The sequence below is a fragment of the Podarcis cretensis genome (assembly GCF_951804945.1).
Source record: "Podarcis cretensis genome assembly, chromosome: 5".
Lineage (NCBI taxonomy): Eukaryota > Metazoa > Chordata > Lepidosauria > Squamata > Lacertidae > Podarcis > Podarcis cretensis.
This window is the reverse complement of record NC_137174.1, coordinates 53,116,280-53,143,138: the sequence shown is the minus strand read 5'-3', so window position 1 is coordinate 53,143,138 and position 26,859 is coordinate 53,116,280. Positions and strand designations below refer to the sequence as shown.

The window sequence follows — 26,859 nt, the reverse complement described above, 5'->3', positions numbered from 1 at the left end:
CCAGGTGAAAAGCTCAGATAATAGATAAAATTTGCCTGAAGTCACTGGAAACATTCTCTGCCTCTGACCTTCTGATATCTGCATTTCTAAAAGACTGTACTTTTGTAAATAGTATGAATCTTTGTTATGAATTTTAGAGGACTTTTTTTAATGATAAAGGAGAGAATGCTTTTTCTCCCCAGTTCCAAACCATGCACCAGAAACGATGCTTTCCATGATGAATAAATAGAATAGAGACCCAGATGTGTCCATGAGGACTAGTACATTACCAATATTTATCCTAGGGCTTCCATTCTAATTACAGCCATATGTCGCACCACTGGCACAATGTACGATTAACAGTTTGCTGCATTTAATTAGCTACTGTTTTGTGATTTTTTTTTTTTACCATTATGTTATGTGGTCTATGTATTTTTTTTTATAAACAATATGTACCACCTCTATTCAGAACAAGTCTTTTTCAGGTAGGTACGGTTGTACAGATTCAATAGCAATGGCAGTAATAAACATCTTTTGTGTGTGTGTAATATATGCATCCTCTTTAAACATGAAATAGACAATAGGTCCCTTAAGTCCACTGTGTATTAGGACACCCAGCAAAGCAGAGCCTCAGTGGATGAGTGAGTGAGTGAGAGAATGAGGAAGTAATTCAAACACTGACAGACATCATACTGGATAAAGAGGAAGTCAGTAAGCACACTCCAGAGAGGAATAAGCTGGCAACACTGAACATAAATTCCTTTGATCTCCAAATCACGTAGGCCCAGAAGATGCGGGAGAAAAACAAAGCAAAAATAAAAATAAAAATGAGCACTTTGCTTTTCTCTTGCAGTTTCCTGGCTGTTGAAGTAATAAGAGTAGGAAGTGCAACATGTCAAATCTGAAGCTGCTTTACAGCTGTTCTTTGAATAAACTGCTGGTTTACCCTTTTCAGCAAGTGTGCCACAAGTTAAACGGAAAGCGTTTGATAGTGCTACTCTACTGTGCATTAAAATGTGGAGCATCCTTCTGCGGTTTCCCCCTCTTGCCTACTGATCTCCAGCAGTGCCCTGTGGAAGAACCAAAAAGAAGTGCAGGCTTGACAATGTTCCCGTAGACAGGCCCAAGGATGAGGTTGGCCACTTACACATCACTAAATGACAGAACAAAAGTGGGTGCAGGTTTGTGTCAAATGGGCACATAGAACTGTAGTGTTGGAAGGGACCTCAAGGATCATCTAGTCCAGGGGTTGGCAAACCAGGGGTCGGCCAGATCAGGCCCAATTGCCTACAGGATTCAGCCCACGGACTGTCTGTGGATCGGCATGGAGATTCTGTTCGTTCGGGCTGCGCCATTTCCCCCCCTGCGCCATTCCATCTCTCCCCCACACCATGGCGGTGCCTCCTCCCTCCCTCCTCCCAGCTTCTCCTTGCCCTGCCTAGAGGAGGAAGGGGGCTGGGCTGAGCTGGTTGAGTGCCATTTTAAGCAGCCCCTCTCTGGAGCCAGCCCTTTTGCGCTGCTCATCTCCCCTCTGCCACCTCTTCCACCGCCCTGGTGCTCCTGTGGGCCAGAGAGTGGAGCAGATGAGCTCGCTCTGCCTACCCACAAGAAGCAGCAGCAGCAGCGGTGGTGGTGGTGGCGGCGGCAGCAGCCCCAGGGAAGGTAAGCGCAGTGGCTGAGGCTGGGGGTGGGGGGTGGGGAGGAGAACTACTTGCCCCCTCACATCTTCTTCCAGCTCTCCCCCCCAGTGCCACTTCTCTGGCCTGCCACAAGGTCTGAGGGACAGTGGACTGGCCCTCGGCTAAAAAAAATTGCCGCCCCCTGATCTAGTCCAATCCCACAACAGATGGCCACCAAACCTTGGTTTAAAAGCCTCCAATTGTCACCTTTTGAGGGAGTCCATTCCATTGTCAAGCAGCTCTTACTGTCAGAAAGTTCTTCCTGATATTTAGTCAGAATTTTCTTTCTCGCAACTTGAAGTCAGTGGTTTCGGTAATACTCCAAAACTTAAATAATATGTGGAGAGAGAGAACAAGACATTCTTAGCATTACTTGAGAAACAGAAATAGCAATATTAGTATAGCACTTTTAATTCTGCCCTTGCAATATTGTTTGTGGTTATCTTCATGGTAACTCTGGGGAGGATTTTTTTATTTTTTTTAAAATTAAGATGGGAACCAAAGCCCAAGTGCATGGTTTGCTCCAGACTATGCAATGCATAGATGGCGGTGGAAAGTCTAGAGCTGCAGTCTCACAGATCATTAACCAACTTTGTTTTAAAATTCAGGTGGAGTGATAGAAGCACTTGTCTTGGGAGCAGGCATCAGGGTCTTTTACAGTAATGTATTAACAAATGAACAGGAGGCTTTATTATAGCTCAGTGTGTTTCAGAACACAGGCTCCTTCTTCTGCAGCAATATTAAACTTGGCTGAACCCTACTCTGATTGAAATTAATGAACCTAATTGAACAGTTTCATTGAAATTAATGGACTTAAGTTAGCCATGCCCATTAATTTCAATGGGTCTATTCTAAGTATAACTAATGTTGGATACAGCCCTCAAAAACTGCGGAATAGCTGAAGCAGCTTTTGCACAGGTTTTGCTGCCTGTCTGGTACCATGATCATTAGTTGACCCTTTTGAGAAGAAGTTTCTCCTTTTTGCATTTATGTATAGCATACAGCATATAGCATATAGCATTACTAAAATCACAATCAAGCTGTATTGTCCCTCTTAACCAGGGTGGAATTTTGAGTGGGAAACTGGTGGGCAGGAAAAAGGTAACCTCTTCAGCATCCTGGTTCTGTTTCAAGTAGCATTCTCCCATGCCTGGTCTTCAAAGAAATTAAATCATGAGAAATCCAATCATGAATGCCCAATGTCTCACCTTATTTGGCTTCCTGCACAGTACCCCTATTGGACCATGACCCAGATTTGATCAATTACTCCATAAAGGTTATCAGTCCAGTGGTAATTGTTATATATATATTTTAATGAATTTACGAATTACATATAAACAATGCCCTTAGCAATTATTTATAGATATTGGAAACTCCTATATCTGGCATTGCTCCAGAATTCTAAGAACCCCTCCAAATCAGGGCACTTTTGAAAGCTTCTGCCCACCATATTGATCCATAATGGCTTCCTATTCCACCCATACTTTGATGAAAACCTGTTCCTTGGTCTCTGCAACCATTGTGCTAAATTTAGTTATGATATCTTAAGAGGCGTCCAATTTCATAGTGAATATAAATATATTCCAGAGGAAAGGTGTGAAATTTGCCATTAATATCAGTGTCTGCTTATTACACTGAATGGGTAGGAAGTGATGAACACACTGGATCACATTCTGAAGGGGATGAGAGAAGCAAATACAATCCTTCTGGTGTGCCCTGGCATTCTGTTTCCCTTTTGTACTGAAAGTCTCTTTTTAGTAAAAAAAATGGCAGCAGTAAGCACAATGTGTAGTTGGGGTAATAGAATCATACAATTGTGTAGCTGGAAGGGGACTTGGAGGTCCCCATTCAATGCCCTGAATGTCATCTTATCCAATATCCTGCTCAATGCAGGGTGCAAGCAGTGTTCCCATTCAGTTCTGCTGAAATACTTCCAAGTAAAGAGGAGTCTTCTGCATCCTAAGGTGATCTGTTCCACTGTCAAACACCTCTTACCACTAGGATATTTCTCCAAAAACTTATCCTTTGAATTTCCCAATGTGAGTTCTAGGCATGCCTGCCCTCTGGAGAAGCAGGGATCAAGTATGTTGCATTGGGTTGGCAGCATTCTCTAGGATAAATAGACTAAGAATAATCTTTACTCGGATCAGTTGTTTACAGCAGTAGTTTCCAATTAGCTAATTACTGAGGATTCCCTATTTTTCAAAAGCCAAGCCATGGAGCCCCTACTTTTGTCAATTTTTATAACTGTGGTAGTTACCTCTGCGAAACAATTTTTTGAACAAAATGTGGGGTAGCCCCTAATAAGCAAAGGATTTTAGGAATACTGGAAATCAGACCATAAAATTTGGGTATATTCCACAGACTCCCAGGGGTCCCCAGACCCCTAATTGGGAACCACTGGTTTATAGCCTTCATGATAAAGGTTCATTTGAAAAATGGTATACTTAAAAGGGTGCTACTGTCCATAATTACTTAACCCATGTATAACACATGAGTTATAGTCTAGGTTCAGAAACGAGACCACCTTTCACTATTCTGCTTAAAAAAGCTGTTTTGTTTCAACAGGAAAATGCAATTCGCCGAAAATGTAAATGTGAGTATACAAGTAAAATGTTCAAAGTTTAATTTTTTTCTTCTGACCCCCTTGAGAGGACAGGGCTGGTTAAACAAGAAACAAATAAATTTGAAGAATCCTATTTGCGTCCACTTTAAAATGACAGCTGTAATCATGTTTGTTTTATTCTGAATTCTTGTTTACAGACAAGGAATGTTTGGGTTTCGTTTTGGAACTGGGAAAGCAAGCACTCAAACGTACTGTCTGTACAAAGAATTATGATCCTTTCCATGATATTTTTTTAACAGTACATGGTTTATTTTTAAATAAAAGAGAGGCTCAGTAACTGCCCAGGACAAGCCCCTGTTTGTGGAACGGTTTGATGGACTCTTTTTCTAATAAAAGAATAAGAACAAGAATAAGACTATCCCTGATTGCAGTCACACTACACAAAATGTGTCTAATGGGGAAAAAATATAGTTCCTGCTTGATCATCAGAATTCTTGATCATCAGTGTGGGTGTGAGTACACGCACAAAACAGCAAGTTATTTATTCCCATGGGTAGGGTAGTGGGGGAAAGGTGTGAGACAAACATATGTTTTTTTAAGGAAATCTCTTTCCTGTCCCTAAATCTGGCCCTCAGTTCACCTCTTCCCAGACCAGAGCTACGTGGGGCTTTCCAGTGTCCAGGGCAAATGTTTTCCCGACTCTCACTATACATATATTGCTGCCTACTGTTTATTCATCCCAGTATCCCACCTCCTCAGATTCTGGAGTTTGTTTTCTTGATTTTCAGAAGTTTACTAAAAGTTAAACTACCTGAGAATTTAAATGAGCCAAATCTGCATGTGAGTAGAAGTGTCACCCTTGGGATCTCCAACATAAAGTCCTGAAATGAAGCATTCCATGTGCAGGTAGGAGATAAGCTGGCCTGGAATCTACTGGATCCTGAGACAACCCCACTGCCTCCAGGTGATGCCGTTGGGCCTGATCCGACCTGCCCACTCATCCCGCATTTCGCCTGGGCGCTCATGTGTGGCAGGGCTGCAGCCAGTTTTTGATTTCTGAGCCACATCTGTTCCTCCAAAACATTGCTTCCAATGCCAAACCCTTCAGAGGAGGGATTTTATTCAGAACTGCAGCAGGGGAGGGAGCAGTTCAGATAGCCCCCATGCCTACTGAAGTCCTGTTAATGACTAGCCCCCACTCTAGCTGATGCTCTTTACATTTAAAAAAAAATGCATTTCAATATGTCAATATGCATTTCACAACACATTGATTTTGACTCTCTAAGGCTGAGAAACTTTTGCCTATGCTTCTTGTTCCTTCCCCTTCCTTCAGGCTTTATTTGGTCAAAAAACCACAGACCTAGGTTGGTCAACTCCGTCTAGGCCTCTAAATACATCTTGGCTATGATACAGTGGGCTATTACTGCAGCTGGAAGCAAGCCCAGTAGTCCAAGTATGAGCGTCACTGTTGAGAGAAGCGAATCATTTCCTCCTCGGGTGCCATATTTTGTATTTGCTGTATTTGCAAGAGCACTCAATATTATTATTTTTCCTTGTGCACTAAACCTCAACATTTTGTGCAAATGCTTTTTTGTTTATTTTTTTGGCAGACATTCTTTCTGTTGCTTCACGTTTGCTATCATCTGCAAGTGATTTGTTTTAAAAAAGTAAGTTTAAAGTTCACATACTTTCTCTTGGGTCTTGTATTATCTCTCTAACCCCCCCACCCCCGACGCCCCCTCAACAGTTCCTTTATTAATTTGGGGGAGGAAAACACTGTCTCCTTGCCTCTAGCTAATGCTTCAGTATCTGTTGAGCCAACTCTTCTCCCGTGTCCAATACAAGTGACCTTGGACTATGGTACTAGCCTCTGATAGGAAGTCGCATTTGTGGAAAGAATGTTTCGAAAACAGCATGTGGAAAGAAACAGAGCCTGATATGCACCATTGAGGGTGGCTGCGTGCGTTAAGAAAATGCATACGTGTGTGAGATGGGAACTAAAGATGGGAACTTCCAGTCCTCAGCACATCAAGTCTGCACTGAATCTTCACCAATTAAAATAGCTTCTGAAGCTTTCCCATCACCAAAAATTCACATCCATATTACGTGCTACCACTGTGCTGTGATCTCATCAGCTCTTTCAAAACAGAACAAATTCTGATTTCCCTATCATGGGAATGGAGTGTTTCCCAAGGAAACCTGGATGTTGCAAGGTAAGAAAGATGATGATGTGGAGGAGAACTTTCAGTTGCGCATTTGAACTTGAGGACAGAGAATCAGTGGCTGCTCTTGCATCGAGCCATGTGAAATGCTAAAACTGTGACTACTAGCCTTTGTCTCTGTGGTCAGAGGCACTATCCTTCTGGCTATCGGTTGCTGGAAACCACAAGTGAGGAGAGTGCTCCTGTGCTCAAGTCGTGCTTGCAGGCTTCCTACAGGCATCTTGTTGGCCACTGCGAGAACAGGATGTGCCACTGGCCTGATCCAGCAGGCTCTTCTCTTCTTAAAACTGCCTATTCAAATGGCCTGTGGTGTGTGTGCATGCACACACATACATGTGGGATGGAGGTTGTGTAATAACAGTGCTGTTTTATTTATTTATAAGCCTACAAAGACCATGTCAGCAATAACATTCATAGAGCACTAACTTACAAAATCCTAAAACAACAAAATGAAGAGCGCAGCAATATAATAAAACAACAACCAGCCAATATCCTTAAATTGTCACAGCAGCTCATAATAAACCATTAGAACCATTAAAAGCTTTGATGAAAAGAGTATTTGTAGCCTGGAGACTAAATAGCGCTAATGTAGCTGTCTCCTTCTTGCTATTTGGGGAGGGAACACTGCTGGGCTGTTATGTGGGATCCAGAAATCTTTCTTCCCTTTAGGGCTTCAGCTTCAAAAATTGTATTTTCCCAGCACCCAGAATGCAAAATTCTATTGCTCAACCAACATGATTCTTTTTTCATGTCTGGTTCATCAGATTTGGTAATTGCTGTAGTGCTGATTCAGTATTATCATTTATTTAAAGTTTAAACAGTACCATCAAGAATGCACAGTGCTTTGCAGGGATTCAGTAAAAAGAAGAAAACAAGTCCTTGCGGCCAAGGAATTTTTACACTAAATGAAACAGAGAAGATAACAGAAGGAGCCCAGAGCCTAGCAGCAATGGGGATATTGAGTCAGAGGCTACAGTGCTGTACCTAAGGAGCTAGACCAGGTTCCTGACTTAGTACCTGATGATGTTAACCAGGAAACCCCTGAACCTGGGGCTGACAAGTAGGAGTCCTCTTAACCAGATGCCATACATCAGGGCCTATAGAAATAGCACCAGGATCCTTATGGGTATCTTATCCTGATGAACAATATGCCTACTGTACCTTGGTGGAAAGAGTGTATCAGGCAGGAGGCCATGGGGCACAGGAGGAGTGCCTGCCTTCAGATTGGTAGGTTGGGCACTCTTTAAGAGACTCTTAGTTTGCCATAAGGAGCACAGCCTAGGAAAGAGGGACCGGAGGTTGAGGCTCAAAAGGCCTCTGCTCACTTTCAGTGGGGCTTGTGGCATGTTGTTCAGTAGGAGCTCTCCATGGTGCTGCAACTACTGATATGCCTTCAGGGCCAGACTCCTGCAGGACCACCAGCACCAGCCCAGAGCTCCCTCATCCTGGCTGCCACCTCATCAATCCTACACTGCAAACAGCAGTACTGCTACCATGAGGAATCCACTACCACCCTAACCCGGTCACATGGCGCTGCTGGTTATTTCATTAATTTGTAAAATCCCATCTAAACATGTCTATCTTTATATACCCAACCACCATGTTTAAAATCTCCCCCATATTCCTAGAGCACACCTCCAGTAGACCTCCATTCATTTTCTGATCAATTTTGTAGCACCCTCTTGTATGTATTTAGATTCTTCGGCACTTATAAGATTCCACTGATTTACTCTGGTTACAATTTGAAACACTTCCTGCCTGCCCCACCCAGCTTCAGATTTTATCATCATACTGCTGGATTTTATCAAGTATTTTATACAGTTCAGAAAGAAGTTCTATCTGTCAAAAATAAATAAATAAAATTTAAAAAATTGTCCAGTAGCACTTTAGAGACCTACTAAGGTGCTACTGGACAATTTTTAATTTTTTTAAAAATTTGTTTCGACTGCGTCAGACCAACATGGCTACCTACCTAAGTTCTATCTGTGTTTGTTTAAGAGAAGTAATTCTTCCAATTTAGAAGAAGCTCAAAACTTGAACATTTCTGCATTTTATACAAATATCTCTTTTTTTGGGGGGGGATTAAATCCTCTTTGCAGCAGTTCTGTAATTTACAATATTTATTTCCATTCTTGAAAAAACATTAGACACATGGCCCAGTGAAATCTCAAAATCACCTAATCTACCTCCCACCTAAATTGTTACAATTAATATATGATGTTAAAGGAGAAATAGGTGGTGCTAACATCCCTTTAAGCCTATCTCATGCAGAAATAATGGCAGATCATGTCTCACTTTCTTGAATGGTCCTCCAATTTACTTTTGAGAGCCACATCCATTTAGTTAATAGAAGCTCTGCTCGGTGCTTGGTATTTTTTAAAAAAAGGTAATGTCAACTAGATTTTTATATTCATTGCTTCAAAGAATTCAGAAGTGCCACTAGATGATATCTTATAATGTTGGGTGAAGATAATCACCCACTTTTAACATGCCTCTGAATATGAGTAACTCCAGCTTTCTTAAAGTTTAGTTAAAACCTATCCATACTAGCTTGCATTGTGCTTAACTTAAGTGTAGGAGTTTTCAATAGACTGGCCGAGAAAAGAAAGAAGGTAACTGACCCAGACCCTACAATAATCATCTGAGACCCTCTTCCACAAGAGGTCTAGAGGGCAGCAAAGTGAGAATAGGCCTTTTCTGCAGTGGCTCCCCATTTGTGAAACACTTTCCTCAGGAAGGCACACCTGGTGCCTTCATTACATATCTTTAAGCACCAAATGAAAACATTTCTCTTTAACCCGGCCTTTGCCTGATTAACATGCAACATCCTTTTAAATGTGTTTGTGGGAGGGGGTTATTGGTTTGTTCTTATTTTTATTATGTATTTTGCGTTTTCATTTTGTATTTTTATGTTGTGAACTACCTTGTGATCTTCAGATGAAGGACAATATACAAATTTATTAATGAATAAACAAACACACAATATGAAGCATCCATCCCTAACCATGACTGAAAGCTTTGAGCCCATATTCTCACTAAAACCTGATGCATGCTAACAACCAGAGAGTTAAAAGAGTTCATTAACTAGGCCATATTCTTCATTGCAATCTTAACCATGTATACTCAGAAATAAATCCAACTGAATTCAGTGCAGTTTATTCTCAGGTAAGGGCGGCTAAGATTGCAGTCTTCTAGCACCTCTTCTTCCATTTTCTGTGTGTTCAACAACTTTTAGTTTTATACTTGGTGCCAACGATTTACTTTATTGCCAGAAATCTTACTAAACATCTGCAAAACCACCATAGTTTTTTTATAATGAAAGCTAAAGATCATCTGAACCATGTCACCCACATACAAACAGAACGTTTTGTCTCATTCCAGTTTGAACACCCTGAATATATTTTTAGCCATGTACAATGAAGTGTGAGGCTACAACTCTCATCCCTCTTTGAATCATTGCTCCTAACAAAGCTCTTTTCTGTTAACCTTTTTGCTTTGAAACCTGCATACTCCTCTTCATGAGAATTAAAATGTAAATCTCCTTTATTTTTAAGTAAAAGGATATGAGCAAGCTTATCCTCACACAATTTCCTCTATAATTTGTGTAATTATTATTTTCAGACTAGATCTTTTCAGAACTTTTATAGTAATTTTGCACTATAATTAAACACGTTCAGTTTGGTGATACACTTATTTATATAGCCAGCTAAGGCTGTTTTGTTTCATATATTTACATAAACAGGTATTTTTATGTTTGGTTCCCTTTCATGAGCATTCCACCCCCCCCATTTTTCTATCCATACACACAGCCATGTCTACCTCTCACAGTCAATGTTCTTGTACTGGTGATAATTCAGGGGAACTATAGGAAAGAACAAACTGTTATTCAATGGGCACATTCTTATTTAGAGTTTTCTACTTCTTGCATATGATTTATCTTCTTCAAGATTCCCAGAATTGAGCCTTGAGCACTGGCAACTGTCCCTTTCTTCATACCAGGGACTCATTAGTCAACAAGCACCAATAGCGCAAGCAGGCTAATGAGTCACACTGTTGATCCCTAAACTTGCCGCAAATAGGAACCTCTTGATAACCTAGGTATAGTGTATTTGCTTGAGTCATAGTCCCTGGACACTACAGTTTGTGAAGACTTCCTTTCCCAACAATCCAATGTCTGCACTGGGTTCCTTTTGACTTCTGGGGTGAAGTCAAGGTCTAAGTAATGTCTAATAAAATCTTTAAAAGTTTAGGCCAACATAGCTGAAATAAGAGGTCATTTGCATATTCCTTTATGACTTCTCAGGTTGACCAGAAATGCTATCTTATCTATATGATCTTTAGCATATCATCTATGCACCGCATAGGACTGAACTAAACTATCAGTCCTGACTTCACACTAGAAAGGCCACCTCTAGCAATGGAGTAGGGCAGCAAAATTGAACTGACCTCTTCCTAACTGCTTTTCTGGTCCATTCCCCCTCTTTGTTCTACCATGATCTAAATCCGCCACTAAAATGATTTTTTCTTTCTCCATTGGCAAAAACAGGAAAGTTCTTGTCTTAATGGGTCATATTACTGGACCCTCTTCAAGCAGGAAAATTCCATTCATGATTATTCAGAAGCCCATCTTTAACTGGGATTTTCTAGGAAGTGTGAGTGTGAGCACACGATTGCAGCCTATATTCTAGTACTTCTTGGTATTGTACTAAGATGGAATGCTTTGAGTGTACTATAAATACAGCTGTCAGAAAATTTCTAATGTTGACAGAGTTATTTTACTCCCTGCTCTTGCTGAAATTCAGCCTTCTTTCAAAGCATATAAGCATTCACTTAAGAATTCTGGAAAAAACTCGAGATCAGATGTAGCAGCAATGAATGAGCCCATGGTAAGATGCAGAGGGCTATTTTGCTTTTAGAGACCCAGGACACCCCTGCAGGGTGGGTGGGCCAAGCCTTAACCATTAGGCCCTGGGATCACACCAGGCTGTTTTGGCCAATTGGGGAGAGCGGCGTGTTTCCCGGGGCCTATAAAAGCAGCAGCGCGACATGATTGGGGGCACTTGCTTTGTGCTGCAGAACACCCTCCCTCCCTAACTTTAGGTCGTGCTGCTTTGGCCTTGCTTTGGATTGGTTCGCCTGCTTTGGAGCAGGGGCTGGGTAGGAATTTTTCCATTTGGCAGATTGGCTGTAGGAACATGGTTTTTGCCTACCCCCTTAGCAATTGTCACAACTTTGTAAGGTTTGGTGGTTAAGCATTGGCCTATTGAAGTGTGTGGGAGGGGAGGTGCAGCCGTCACCTGCCCCTCCAGAAATAGGGTATTCCGGTAAAGGAATCTGGGAGTCCTGGATCTTGTCCGAAGTCTGCTTGAGGGGCTAGGGACATGCCAGGACCACAGGAACCCTGGGGTGACCTTTGGTTGATCTTCATCGATGTTGCTCCCTTGTTTGGTGTTTACCCTTTCAGACTGCCAGCCAGAGAGGCAGGAGTCAGTTATAGTGTCTGACCAATGCCTAGGCCAATACTACTCAATTTGTTTTGTAATCAATAAAGTTGTGGCCTAAATTTTGCCCAATAACTTAAACAAAAATTTATGTCTCAGTGTGAAGTTATTTACGGGGGAAGGGCTTGGGGGCCTCAAAGTTCAAATGTGTGTGCATGCAATGGGGTTATATTTTGATTGCTTCAGATGTGACATTGTGGCCAGGATGACTTTTTAGCTATTTCCTGATTTGTCTGCTCACTGAGAAACTTGCTATTATTTCAAACTGGAAACTGCTTGTTCCAAGTCAGGTCCATCTTCCCTCCATATTGTCCACACTGACTTATCAGGATTTCATCTCCATCTCCTTCTCCATCTCCTGCTATAGCTGTAGTCCTGCCCTAGAGTTTCTGTCTTGATTTCACATAGTGTTTGTTTGGCAGTACATTTGAAATGGTAGATAAGAATGAGTCTCTCTCTCTCCCCCCTCCCTCTCTCTCTCTCCATCCCCCCAACTTTCATCTTGAGTCTTTGTAATAATTATCTGTAAAAACAGTTACCTTGCATTGTTTCTAAGATGGCATTGTACTTGGCATCAAGTACAAGTGAATGTCCCATGAAGATCAGGGCTGATTTACTGAGCTGCATTTTATACACAATCAACTGGGAGTAATTTCCACTGAACTCAGAAGTCCTTACTTTTTTGATTGATTGAATGAATTTATATACCGCCCTATACCGGGTGTGTGGGTGGGTGTCTCAGGGCAGTTCACAGAATAAAATCAAGATATAAAGCTGCAAAATACTTAATAAAAACAACAACACAATAGACATGCGTAGGATTGTGATGTTGTTGTTGTTGTTGTTGTTGTTTAGTCGTTTAGTCGTGTCCGACTCTTCGTGACCCCATGGACCAGAGAACGCCAGGCACTCCTGTCCTCCACTGCCCCCCGCAGCTTGGTCAGACTCATGCTGGTAACCTCGAAAACACTATCCAACCATCTCGTCCTCTGTCGCCCCCTTCTCCTTGTGCCCTCCATCTTTCCCAACATCAGGGTCTTCTCCAGAGAGTCTTCTCTTCTCATGAGGTGGCCAAAGTACTGGAGCCTCAGCTTCACAATCTGTCCTTCCAGTGAGCACTCAGGGCTGATTTCCTTCAGAATGGAGAGGTTTGATCTTCTTGCAGTCCATGGGACTCTCAAGAGTCTCCTCCAGCACCATAATTCAAAAGCATCAATTCTTCGGCGATCAGCCTTCTTTATGGTCCAGCTCTCACTTCCATACATCACTACTGGGAAAACCAGGATTGTGATGTTAGTAGTAGCCAAGTCCCTTGAACTAATTCTTGACAATATGAGCAATTCAGAAAATTGCACTTCTGCAAAAGCTGATCATGAGGGGGGCCTGTGTGGGTGAGTGCACAAGATCTGCTCCCTGTCACTGTCACATCTCTTTCCTTGAGTTGGAGGGCAGCTGTCTAAAGTGGGGAACAATTTAGTACCCAGGGTACAAGAGGCTATATTACACTGCAACTCATAAAGAGTGTCAAGTATGAGGATGGAGCTAGCATACTCATCCAACAGCCCCTTAGCACACCATCAGAATGCCTGAAGAAGGTTTTCGTTTTGGTGGATGTTAAATGCAGACATAAGAATCATGCTCAGTCAGGTCAAAGTCCCATCTAGTCCAGCATCCTAGCCAACCAGATACCTATTAGAAGTCCTGAGTGTAACAGCACTGTCCTCACTTGTGATACCCAGCAACTGATGTTCAGAAATATACTGTGGAGATAGACCTGAGAACTCATATTTCCAAGTGGAGGCACATTTCTCAAAATATTGTCTGGAACTTTCATTGCTGGGAAGGTTTCTTTATAGTTGGGAACAGTAAATATAGCAGAAAACATTAAGTTTTCCTGCTGGTACAGTAATGGGAAGTTAGTCTAATAAAGTTTTGAAGAAAGAATGTCTAGCTTCTGGGATCCATTTTATTGGTAGTAGGGAATCAGTCATGTGGAAAACGTTTGGTAGATTGTTCCAGAAAGCTAGAAAATTCACAGAAAAAGGCATGCCTTCTGATAGCTAAAAAGAATGCAGTTAACATAAAAATAGATTTGGCAACTAAATACGAATATCAGGAATAGATATAAGAAAGACAGTAGGAAAACAAAGTTATAAAATCACCTGTAGAAAATAAATAGTTGACATTTTTAAACTAATGATACCGATTATGTTTTTGGGAAAAAACCTATTTGTGAATACATCAGTACAGAATGAATGCAAAACTGACTTGAGGTTATGTGGCCAAGAAGGTTTTAATGACTCATGAAGGTAACGCTGCAACAACATATTGCAGACAATCTAAAGAAAACTGTGAGGTCCAGGAAGTAGCAGCACTAATTAAGCAACTGCTGGACTCACCATATGTTGTAGTACTCCACATTCAGATTGCCATGGTGACATAAACTATGGTCCTAACTCTACTTACCTGGGAATAAGCCCCATTGAATTCAATGGGATTGACTTCAGAGTAGACATGTTTAGGATTAAAGGTAAAGGTACCCCTGCCCGTACGGGCCAGTCTTGACAGACTCTGGGGTTGTGCGCCCATCTCACTTAAGAGGCCAGGGGCCAGCGCTGTCCGGAGACACTTCCGGGTCACGTGGCCAGCGTGACATCGCTGCTCTGGCCAGAGCCAGAGCCAGAGCCGCACACGGAAACGCCGTTTACCTTCCCGCTGGTAAGCGGTCCCTATTTATCTACTTGCACCCGGAGGTGCTTTCGAACTGCTAGGTTGGCAGGCGCTGGGACCGAGCAGCGGGAGCGCACCCCGCCGCAGGGATTCGAACCGCCGACCTTTCGATCGGCAAGCCCTAGGCGCTGAGGCTTTAACCCACAGCGCCACCTGTTATCATTACTGATTCCATACGCCAGAAAATTGGCCATTCCATGTTGAATATGAATTTAATGATCGGAAATAATAAACTGGTAGTGTTTCAGGTGGTCTATAAAAGTATATAGATTTGAAAGTTTATCCTGAAAATTATGGCTGAATTTATTTATTTATTCATTCATTTATTGAATTTATATCCGGCCCTATACCTGGAGGTCTCAGGGTGGTTCACAGAACAAGATCAACATCATGCATCAAAGATGCACATCAAAGAAGTGTTTCAGTTAAACGCATTGCAAACTTTGTATGAGAAATTGCATTGGCAAAAATGGAACTCCACAGCACCGTCTGGTGTCACAATGTTATAATGGATATAAACAAACCCTCATAAATCACTGTCCCCTTCCACTGAATCAGCTTATGGCCCCACTACCTCTTTCTCCCATTCCTCTGAGCCCTGCAAGTCTCTGACATCAGTTCTCTTCAGGTCTTAAAGAAAGGGGGGTGGGCATAAATTGTGAAGATGGCATAGAGGCTCATGTAGCAGCCAACATCCTTTCTGGCTTCTGCATTCTGCAAGGAGACTGATACGTGTGGGGGGGGGGAGGAGATATTTTTCATCCTTTCTGTCAAACACACTAAGAATCTACCTTGTGATCAGAAATGTAGTGTAATCAGGGGTCCCAATTATGGGGATGATTCTAAGTGCTTTCAGAGAAACACATGAAGAATCACCTTTCAGACTTCTCCCAATCAATATGTGAAGGTCAGGGTAGAACTGGGGTGGGGTAGGGATGTGTGAGGCAGTTGTGTACAGCCCCATTACCCTTCCATGGTTTACTCATGTTTGGGTAAATATAGAAACTAATTAGGACTGGAGTGAACATGATAATCTTTGAAAATATCTAGATCTGTCACAAAAAGATGGAGCACAGCAGATCTATCAGTGTCACTGAAGGCAGTACAGTGGTACCTAGGGTTAAGTACTTAATTCGTTTCACAGGTCCGTTCTTAACCTGAAACTCTTCTTAACCTGAAGCACCACTTTAGTTAATGGGGCCTCCTGTTGCCGCCGCGCCACCAGAGCACAGTTTCTGTTCTCATCCTGAAGCAAAGTTCTTAACCCGAAGTACTATTTCTGGGTTAGCGGAGTCTGTAACCTGAAGCATACGTAACCCGAGGTACCACTGTACAAGAGAAAATTCAGAACTGTACTTTCAATGTGGTGATTAGTTATGCACTGCCAAAAGAAGAGGTTTTATATCATCCAAAAAGAGGACAATGCCACCCCCTCTGGCTGCATTATGCTGTGGCCTAGGAGGACCATTTTTAGCTGGCCTGTTAGGGCTCCAAAGTGCCCCTCAGAGAATGGGTGAAAAATGGTCATCCGATGTTATTTTCCCACCTGCCAAACTAGGCTGCAGGGCAAATATTCATCCAGCCCACAGCTGGATCCAATTCCCCACCCATGGCTTAGATGAAGCATGGCATAGCCCCTTCGTCTGTAATGTCCTCATTATCCCTTGGAGGCAGTTTGGTAAAATCAGTTAAGGAATCATTATCAGAAAAGGACAAAAGGGCATTTTTTTTTTAATAATATTTATTGAACATTTTCAGATATAACAGAAAAAAGAAATGAAATAAAACATCCATTTTGTAACCTTATATTCATTGACATCTTTCCAGGACTTCCCCACCCCACCCCCTCTTGTATTCCAATTCCTTCAAATAGATTCAACAAGTTCTTACCCCAAATTTTAAACTTATTATAATTAACCCAATGTTAAAAGTATTTTTCCCTCCCCTAAAATCGACCCCGCTCCCTTCCACGAATTCCCCTCTTTAATATGCAGAATAGATTAAAATAAAAGAAAATAGAAAAAAGAATAAAATATAGTTTAACACCCTTTGGATTCCAAATTTCCCTCCCCCCTTTCCCGGTTGCGTTCCCCAATGTCCATCAATGCGTGTTGTCATCCTGAAGATCCCACATCTAGGCCAAAATCCTTCACAAGTCCACTTTGCCGTCTTTTTAATAGTCTTTGCCAATAGTATTTGGCAAATGGCAAAAGGGCAATTAAAGGTCGGAGCAGCATAGTGGTTGTAGCACTGGTTTCGCTCACTGATTTGATGTTTAAAATTCTTGGGAACATTTTGTCAGTCAGCCCAATTTCTTTGCCGGGACATTGCATGGAAAAAAGAAGGCCAGAATATTCTAAATAGTAAAGGATTGCACAATTATCTATGGGGCTCATAGATGCTTCTTCCATAGAGATTTGGAACCAGGAAATGGACGAACATCTGTTAGGGAATATTTAGGTGTAATAAATCTTGCCTTTGGAGAAGGAATTAAATTAGACAATCCTTAGCATTCCTTCCAGCCCTATGATTCTATATGGCTCCATAATTTAATACTCACAAGACCCACATAATTTGGTTTGCAAGAACAGTCTCCGTTGAATTCAGTCAGAACTGACAGCAGCTTTAAATAATAGATCAGTGGGGTACTAATGCATACAAATGATCATCTGTATGCATTTTTTGCAGGTTTCTTCTGTCAAAAATCCCATTAATTTTAGTAGCTTTCCCCTTTGTCCCCTCAGTGGCACGATTTAACAAGGTTGATTTTGAGAACAAAATGCTCTCGACTGCACTTTATTAAATTATACATATGCAACCACTTAGATAAACTAACACACTGCCCTGTTTATGCTATGAGCTCCAAAAGCCATGAGTAACAAATAAGAATGCATATTTTAGCAGATAAATACATCTTGTACTTTTCATGTTCTACTGTGCCTGTGATGGTCATGGGAAATATGCCATGGTGCATGAGGTCTACTGAATTTGCAGATATATGTTATGTTTTGAGGACACTGGACTCAGATGGGATTTCTGGAATGTGATCTATCCAGTCACATACCTGGTCTGCATGGCTTCCTGAATGGAGACATGCAGGAAGGCATCCCTATTTTCTCAGCTGAATGTTTAGGATGTTCTTCTGCAATATGCAGTCATAAAGGAATGAGTTCTAGGACACACTCAGTTTATAGTGGCTGAATGGATCAGTGAGGCTCAACATTGCCATATAATGTATTGAATGTGCATCTTAGAGCATGCCTAATAATAATAATAATAATAATAATAATAATAATAATAATAATTTATTATTTATACCCCACCCATCTGGCTGGGCCTCCCCAGCCACTCTGGGCGGCTTACATAAAAACCAAAAATACAGTAAAATATCACACGTTAAAAACCTTAGAATTCCTTTATACAGTGTGCAGGGATTCTGTGGCAGACAGGTAGAATTCCCTTTGTTGTTTAGTCATTTAGTCATGTCTGACTCTTTGTGACCCCATGGACCAGAGCACGCCCGGCACTCCTGTCTTCCACTGCCTCCCGCAGTTTGGTCAAACTCATGCTGGTAGCTTTGAGAACACTATCCAACCATCTCGTCCTCTCTCGTCCCCTTCTTCTTGTGCCCTCCATCTTTCCCAACATCAGGGTCTTTTCCAGGGAGTCTTCTCTTCTCATGAGGTGGCCAAAGTATTGGAGTCTCAGCTTCAGGATCTGTCCTTCCAGTGAGCACTCAGGGCTGATTTCCTTCAGAATAGATCGGTTTGATCTTCTTGCAGTTCATGGGACTCTCAAGAGTTTCCTCCAGCACCATAATTAAAAGCATCAATTCTTCGGCGATCAGCCTTCTTTATGGTCCAGCTCTCACTTCCATACATCACTACTGGGAAAACCATAGCTTTAACTATACGGACCTTTGCCGGCAAGGTGATGTCTCTGCTTTTTAAGATGCTGTCTAGGTTTGTCATTGCAGAATTCCCTTAGCAAACATTAATATGGCCAAGGTTCTCTGAAGGAAATGGTTAGGCCATGTGTACCACTCTGCTGTCAAATAATAAACTGTGTATCATTCCAACCATCTAATGCTGCTGAATGTCACCTGTCCAGATATCAGACACTGTTTCAGACTATTGGTCCATCTAGCCCAGAACTGTCTACTCTGACTGGCAGCAGATCATCAGGGTTTCAAGGAGGGCCTCTCTCTCCCAGTCCTGCCTGGAGAAGCTGTAAGATGAACTTGGGATTGTCTTTATGCAAAGCTAGTTATCTACCACTGATGTATGAGCCTTCCTCTTTTAATCATTTAATAATGCACAGAGTACTTATTATCGCCTTTTGATCCGAGTCTTATTTGGTGTTATGGACAGGAAGGAAGCAGAACTTCTTTTAACTGTGGTACAGTTTTGAATTGCAGCAAAATGCTGGGGCAGGACAGAGCAGTGGCAAGGATGGAGGAGAACTGGGATGGAGGTGGCAAATGCAGATGGCCTCACACCTGTGCTCCTCCCCCCCACCAACAACCTAGTCCCTTTACACTGCTTCACCCCTTCCTATTCCTATTCCAGGAGGATGGCAGTGCGGCAGAATCCCATAGGAGAAAACGCAGAATGCTCCCACTCTCCACTTTAAGGGAGTGTAGGTGTGCTTCAGTTTTTGACTGAGAAAAAGGAGGAAACTTAGGGGAAAGTGCAGTAGATCACGGGAGGTGAGCAGGTTTGTGAATGGGTGGATTTCACGGTCATAGCGAGGGCAAAAGCTGTTTGTTCTTTTGTAAGTCCCAGCTGGGAAACCATCCTTCTGCCTCCTCTGCCAGCAACCAGTTAGTTCTTCCATCTTAATTAAACTTAAGTGGCACCCTATTTAACGCATTTCCTGGTAACATCTGCAAATTACTCTTTAAAGGTACAGAACAGCAGGAACACTTAAGTGCAAGCACGTCCCACAGAGGTAAACACCTGCTGGTCGGTTTACAGTCGGAAGCTTGGTTGTTTGGGATATCTGCTTTTTTGCTACACAAAACTGATTCGTTATATATTTTTGTTCTGCAGACATTCCTGTCTTAACTATGGACCTATAAATTCAGTACTCCAGTTCTTAAAGTGCATGCAAAAGCTTATTTGCTCCTCCAGTACCCTGCTGGCTGCAGTGTAAATCAGAAGCAGTGGCTTTGAAATACAAAACTGATTACAGGAGTAGGGATGCCAAGTATAATTAACTTTTTCTTGTACTTAAATGATGAATCACTTTGTTCAAAGCTGTCAATAGATTGAAGCACTGTTTTTTTCTTTTAAGTCCTTTTAAATACCGATGAATAAAATAATATTGTTTGCTCTCAAGCTGTAAAAATTAAAGGTGTCGGATTTGGAATGTAGTCAGTGCTGCCAATTAAGAAGGCAGGGCATTGTAGAACACTGTAAAATGTACACCGTGAAGTGTTACTTTCTGTATTCCAAGAGGAAGTATTATGTACTGACAAAAGGTGATCCTTTGGTAATTTTTCTCATGTTTTTATCATCTGAATCGCCCTGAGATCTTCTGATGAAGGGTGGAATATAAACCCAATACAGTGGTACCTCAGGTTAAGTACTTAATTTGTTCCGGAGGTCCGTACTTAACCTGAAACTGTTCTTAACCTAAAGCACCACTTTAGCTAATGGGGCCTCTCACTGCCGCCACGCCGCCGGAGCACAATTTCTGTTCTCATCCTGAAGCAAAGTTCTTAACCTGAAGCACTATTTCTGGGTTAGTGGAGTCTGTAACCTGAAGCAGTATTTAAAAAATGAGAGGCTGCGTATCTGAACATTCAACTCTTTACTCCAGCAGAGGACTATTTGTATATCTATTTTTTATGCAGGAGAGCCAGAAACAATCATCACCAAGGGCTAGAATGTGAAGGCACCAATGCAAAGATCCTTGTAGTAAGCATGCCCACACACGCTTAATTCAAAAGTCAGCTTTCTATGTGCCACAAAATTAATGGTATCCGAGTGTCTCCAAGGATGTGCTGTCATGGTTGCCAATAAACTTGGTTATGATTCCAAGATTTTGAACCTCCTGTTCTCATCACACTTCATACCTACCACTGATTTGGGCTGGTGGGATACTGCAGTGGCCCTTCCAAGAGTGAGTAGGTGTACATATTTCACTGCTTTTGCTGGACAGCTCCTTGTGAGAGAAGGTTTTGAGATGCACAGTTGTGGTGGAATGGGGACAGGCAAAAATTCAAAGATCAGGACTTCCCTCATAATCCGGTTAGGATCTCATGATAAATAGGGCAGCTGGCCTAAGGACATTAGAGTCATGTGGAAAGCCTATTTCTCACATCCTTCAGACTCCAACATGACTCTGACTTGATGTGTATGGACTAGGAATCAGGAAGGTGGTTTGTGCTGTTTTTACAATAACTTTGTTGGAGAGGAACAAGACTTGCATATCATTTGTGTTCCTTTTACATATTTGCTTTATATTATTGCAATTTATTTATTGGCTGGTTTATATATTAATAGGGACGCAGGTGGCGCTGTGGATTAAAGCCTCAGCGCCTAGGGCTTGCCGATCGAAAGGTCGGCGGTTCGAATCCCTGCGGCGGGGTGCGCTCCCGCTTCTCGGTCCCAGCGCCTGCCAACCTAGCAGTTCGAAAGCACCTCCGGGTGCAAGTAGATAAATAGGGACCGCTTACCAGCGGGAAGGTAAACGGCGTTTCCGTGTGCGGCTCTGGCTCTGGCCAGAGCAGCGATGTCACGCTGGCCACGTGACCCGGAAGTGTCTCCGGACAGCGCTGGCCCCTGGCCTCTTAAGTGAGATGGGCGCACAACCCCAGAGTCTGTCAAGACTGGCCCGTACGGGCAGGGGTACCTTTACCTTTTACCTATTGCAATTTATTTATTGGCTGGTTTATATATTAATAGTTGATAACTTCAGTGATTCTGTTTAATAACATGTTTCTGAATTGTTTAATTGCTGATATGTCTATTCATCCAATCATTACTTTAATAGAATTATTGATATATATGTTTAGAAAATATTTTAAAATATATCTATTATATCTACAGTTGCTAGAGAAGCAGAACACCGGAGCCATAACCATACCAGCTCATAACAGGGACATTTTCTTTTGTTTTAGTCTCTCCCTAGGATTGTAGTTTTCAGCTAACTTGAAAGAACATTTTCAGTGAAAACTCTAACAGCTAGAGTGATTACTCTCTCTCCCCCTCCCCGAAGCTATTGGGTGAGCAGCTGTTGACAGAACACTGAATTCTGAAATTTAGGATAAACCCCCATTAATATATTATAGGCAGAAAAAAAGAGATGAGACTAATTGCAGGAGTTTCAGCCAATTATCTATTCCAAATTCTTCATTGGAGCTACCCCTGAGGTTGGTCCAGAGGCTGCAGCTGGAGGAAAACAGGGAAGCTAAGTTGCTTGCAGAGGCAAACTGCTACCTGCATATCACACCTAGCTTATGAGATTTGCACTGGCTGCCAATCTGCTACTGAGCCAAGTTCAAGATGCTGGTATTAACATATAGCATCTTATGAAGCTCTGGACCAGATAACTTGAGAGACGGCCTTATCTCTTATATACCTGGTAGTTTGCTGCAATCTGTGGGAAAGTTTCTCCTTCAGTTTCCAAAGATCACAGAAGTCCTCTCCACAGTGATTGAAAGCAGGGTTTTCAGTGTGGCTGCCCATGGTCTGTGGAATAGTATTCCTGTCAAAATACAACAGGCACTCATTATCTGCACTTCCTGAAAACAAGGACTGCATTTTAGTTTTGACAGATTTTCCTACTTGGATAAATGCGGCTTTGCCATGAGAGTCTATTTTGTATTTGTTTGTTTGTTTTGCTTTGTTTTAAATTCATCTGCTGTTTTAGTGTTTATATTGTACATTGACTTGAGATCATTTTATAGCAGGTGAATAAAAAATGAAAAATAAATAAAAAGTAATATAAGGAAACCAGTAAAAATACAAGTCTATGGATGCTGTGAAGGCAAATGCAGTCTAAAAAAGGTGGGTGAAATCCTTATAATATTGCTAATGAGATTTAAGGAGGGAATGGGAGGAAAAAAATAGGAGAAATGTGCCAAATGGGGTAAACCTACCAAGAAAAGCTGGTTTCTTAAGGTTTTATTCTTTACTGGCATGGAATCACATTGCCATTTTCCCCCTGGTATATTTCCTCCACTGCTTCAAGTAGATTTTCTCAATCATTTTGCATTATCTAGACACAGGTTCTGCCCCCAAGGCAACCTACGATCTGAAGTCATTCTCTTCTTACCATGACTTGGAGACGGCTCGGACCAATCCTCATTTGATTTACCTTGAACTCAAATTTGAACAATTGTATGAATTGTACATAAATAGTTAACTGCAATGTAATCAGCCAGCCGATAAGCATCCAGTGAAATCTGAAAAATAAGAGCAGGGAATAGTGTGATGCACTTGTAGTGTTTAGTACGACTAATTGCATGCATTTTTTGAAACTTCCTAGGGAGTTCGTGGGATGTATTATTGTGTTTTGTGTTAGCAGTATTGGATGAATCATCCCAGGAATAATTTATTTTGCACAGTGCTAGCACAAATTGCATTGGAGGGACTGAGAACAGTTGGGCCGCATTATTTTTCTGTATGATCTTTTCCTCCTCTCTCTCTCTCTTTCTTTTTTGGTGTGTTTGTAATACATCAATAAGTGGCTACATGTAGCTTCCTGTTGAGATATAAACAAAAGCCACAACAAAATTAAGGCAGCTCAGGGAGTCTTTCTTGTATGTTTCTGAGAAGCAGAGTGTTTATCAAACTTTTGCTTCCTCAAAACATAAAACCTTTATTTACTGATAAAATTAAATTCTGTGGGTTGTTTTTTTTTAAATTGATTTTAAAGCAGGGCTGACTCTGTAGTGCAGTAAGCCGTGAGGGATATTTCTTGGGTACTCTTAATGTAATAAATGTTGGGAATGCTTTCTTGGGATTGTAACTGCAGCAACCCTTGGGAGAACCATATCTCCTGTGGTTCCCCCAGGCATTTGTCCACACTGCAAGCAAGCATGTTAGAATGGAACAGGATGGAGGAAAGGGAGAGAGGCTTGCTCTTCTGCTCTCCCCTCCCAGCACATCGCAGCTGTTGATATTCCAGCTGCCATTGCTAGAAAGGAATGTTTGTATTGCAGTATCGGTGGTGGGATGGCTTTTGGGGGGGGATTGTGGAAATGGATGGGTTCAGAGCCCTTGAATTTGTTTAGAAAACTGATCCAAAGTTTAACAGATTTTTCTTTGTAAGGACTCAGAATCTGAGTTAGATGAAAGTGAGCTCCAGAAAGCTTGCCCTCTCTGGTAGATGAAGCTCTCCTGCAGACAGCAATGGCCTACTAGGTATATAAGGGATAAGGCGGTCTCTCAAGCCACCTCAATCTGGTCATAGACCACACCTACCTACCCCCTCACCTCCCCCCAAAATAATATTGTAGTAGAAATGCATACCTACTTTAAATAAGTCATAAAATTGTTGAAGGAGAGCGGCAATGGGGAAGGATAGGAAATATGTTTTCAGTTCTCAAGAATCATTGCCTAGAACTTCTCCAGTTTGGTTTCTAAGCATTAACAAGATGTTGATTGCACATTTTAAAGCTTCCCCCTAAACCCATAAAAGCAAAAACTTTTATACAAATGAAAGTGGAGATTTTCTGTATTCAGCACTTATGTTCCAGCCATTAAACTAGATTCAGCATGGCAAAGCATCATATAAGCCTTCCTATTTGCAGACTGCTCAACCAAATCATTTTCCAGACGTCATTTTCTATCTATTATGTACATATTTTTCTAAATCACTTTATTGCATTTTTTTGGTGCAGCAAAAAGTGCACATTATTACTGTAAGCAAATTCTACCAAAATACAATAGGGTTATAGAGTATAAGAATTTCACAGCAACAAAGGAGATAGATTGCCTTAAAAGGAGCAGCATTATTGTGGTGAAGCTTTCATCTCATTACAACACATTAGTCCAGATTGAATTATGGAAATGTGAATATGGCTGGGGTAAAAAAGTCTTTCTCAAAATGCCCTCCCTTCCCCTTCTCCTTACAGGCCACAAGAAGTCTATTGTACCAACTTTTACAGGGAAATGTTATTTGGAAGAGCAGAGGAATCTAGCAATCTTGTGCTTTCTTTGATCTTATTAATTTCACTTCCAACACCATTAAACAAAAGTGTAATGACTTTTCCATCTGCAAGGCCATTATTATTTCATGCGTGGTGGGGGAGACACACAGATACACAATGTGCTGTAATGATGTATAATTGCCCAATGCTGTGGGTGGGTCTGGTTCAGCGCTTGCTGTCATGGGGAGTTTTTGCAGCTGCAACTATATTCTCGAGGAAAACAATATGAAAAAAAGATGAGGTGCTTGAAAATCTAGAGAGATAACACACATTTTGAATCGCAACCACACAGCAATAGGGGAAAACTTACACGTTATGTCCCTCTTTTTTTTATGTCTTTTTTAAAAAATTACTTTTTTATTCAAAATTAAAACAAATTATCCAGAAACATATCATCCTTATTTTCCCCCTTTTTTCCTCCCTCCCCCCACAGAACTGACCCCCTCACCCCCCGACTCCCCTCAGTTCCAGTCTTCGATTTCTCTAAAAATGCTGTTTTCTGCATGTTACACAGTTGTATAGATCCTCAACCTATTTAAGTAATAATTATCAATAAAAAGTTTGTGAATGTTTATTCAACTCTTTATGTCTTGATGTACTGTGAACCCCCCACACAAGGAGTGTGTGGTTGCTGCAGATATGGGATAAAACTATTGCATTGTTAGCTGACATGATCTAACTCTATTGCAGAAGTTCTGGTTTAACCTTCTCATCAGAGATCTGTAGTGATATTTTTTTTTGTCAGAACCCCAATAATGGAGAACATTCCCTACTATGTTTGTAGGAGCATAGGAAGCTGACTTATTCCAGGTTAGTCAGTTTGTCCATCTAACCACCTATTGTCTACTCTAGCAGCAGCACTCCAGAGTCTCAGGCAGATGGTCTTTGACATGACCGGCTACCAGATTCTTTTTAAATAGAGAGAGCAGGGATTGAACTCAGAACCTTCTGTTTGCTAAACGAACGCTCCCCCACTAGTCTATGACCCCTCTTCTCGTGTACAGTTTGTTTTTTTCCTAAAGGCTATCTGATTCAGACGTTCTCTTTCTTTAAAGTTTTGGGATAAAATGATTTTACTTTATCTTCAAAAGAGATTAGTATTTTCATTTGAGTTGGATCGAGGGGGGGGGGGACTCATTCCCTGCAACTCATCATACTAAGCTTCTATAACAGCTGGATGATAACTGCTTTTGAAAATAAGACCTGCAGTTACTTGTCAAAATGGGAGTTGTGAATTATATATATATATATATTCATCAAAGAATGTACAATGCACAAAGATGACAGCTCTACCAACCAGTGACAGGAAGGTCTGAAGGATCTGTTTCAGAGTTTCAAATCAATGTGGGAAGGCAGGCCTGTAGAACAAGATCACTAAAGGGGTTAGGCTAAGGCAAATTCCATTAGATGTCAATCATCTTTTGTGTTTATTTGCATTTTGCTCTGGCCGCAACCATTCTTCCAGAATTGTAAAGCTTTGCCACGGTTGTGAACCTCTGACAATAGTAAAATATCTACTATGTCAGGAGTAAAATGCCTACCATGTTAGGAACTATAATTCATATTTATTATTATGTATTGCTTATTGATATTTGAATAACAATAAATAGATAGATGGATTAATTAATGGCTTGGTAGTCCTAAGCCTCAGCCTGGGAGTAGTGGGGTAGCCTTTCCATTTGCCCCAGCCAGGGCAAAAGGCGAAGGTGGTGGTTCTTTTCCTTTTTACTGTGCCAAGTTCAGACTGGTGTGGCTGGGAGATCACTCAGATCCAAAGCCAAAGCAAACTCCCCCCAATCCCCATTTCAGGGCTTTTCTGCAAGCCACCAACTGTGGGAGAACCCAGCAACAGCAACTTCTCAGCCTCCCAGTTGCCGCGGCAGAGCTCTTCACACCAGCAGAATCCAGTAGAAGGTTAGCCCCACCTTATCCTAACCTTCAGTGGCATGGCTCAAAAGTTAGGTTTGCAGCTTCAATGCTCTACAGATTTTTAATGCTTTCTCACAGACTCCACAGCATT

General features: G+C 41.6%; 1 protein-coding gene across 1 annotated transcript in view; it reads left to right on the top strand.

The window, feature by feature from the left end:
- Positions 1 to 25,068, top strand: part of LOC307217455 (uncharacterized protein) — a gene marked incomplete at its 3' end in the record, with an annotated part of 55,810 nt that extends 30,742 nt beyond the window's left edge. Inside the window, exon 4 of the mRNA XM_079978627.1 lies at positions 24,765 to 25,068. Coding sequence (XP_079834753.1) covers positions 24,765 to 25,068 — 304 coding nt within the window. The remainder of the gene's footprint in view (positions 1 to 24,764) is intronic.
- Positions 25,069 to 26,859: the final 1,791 nt, after the last annotated feature.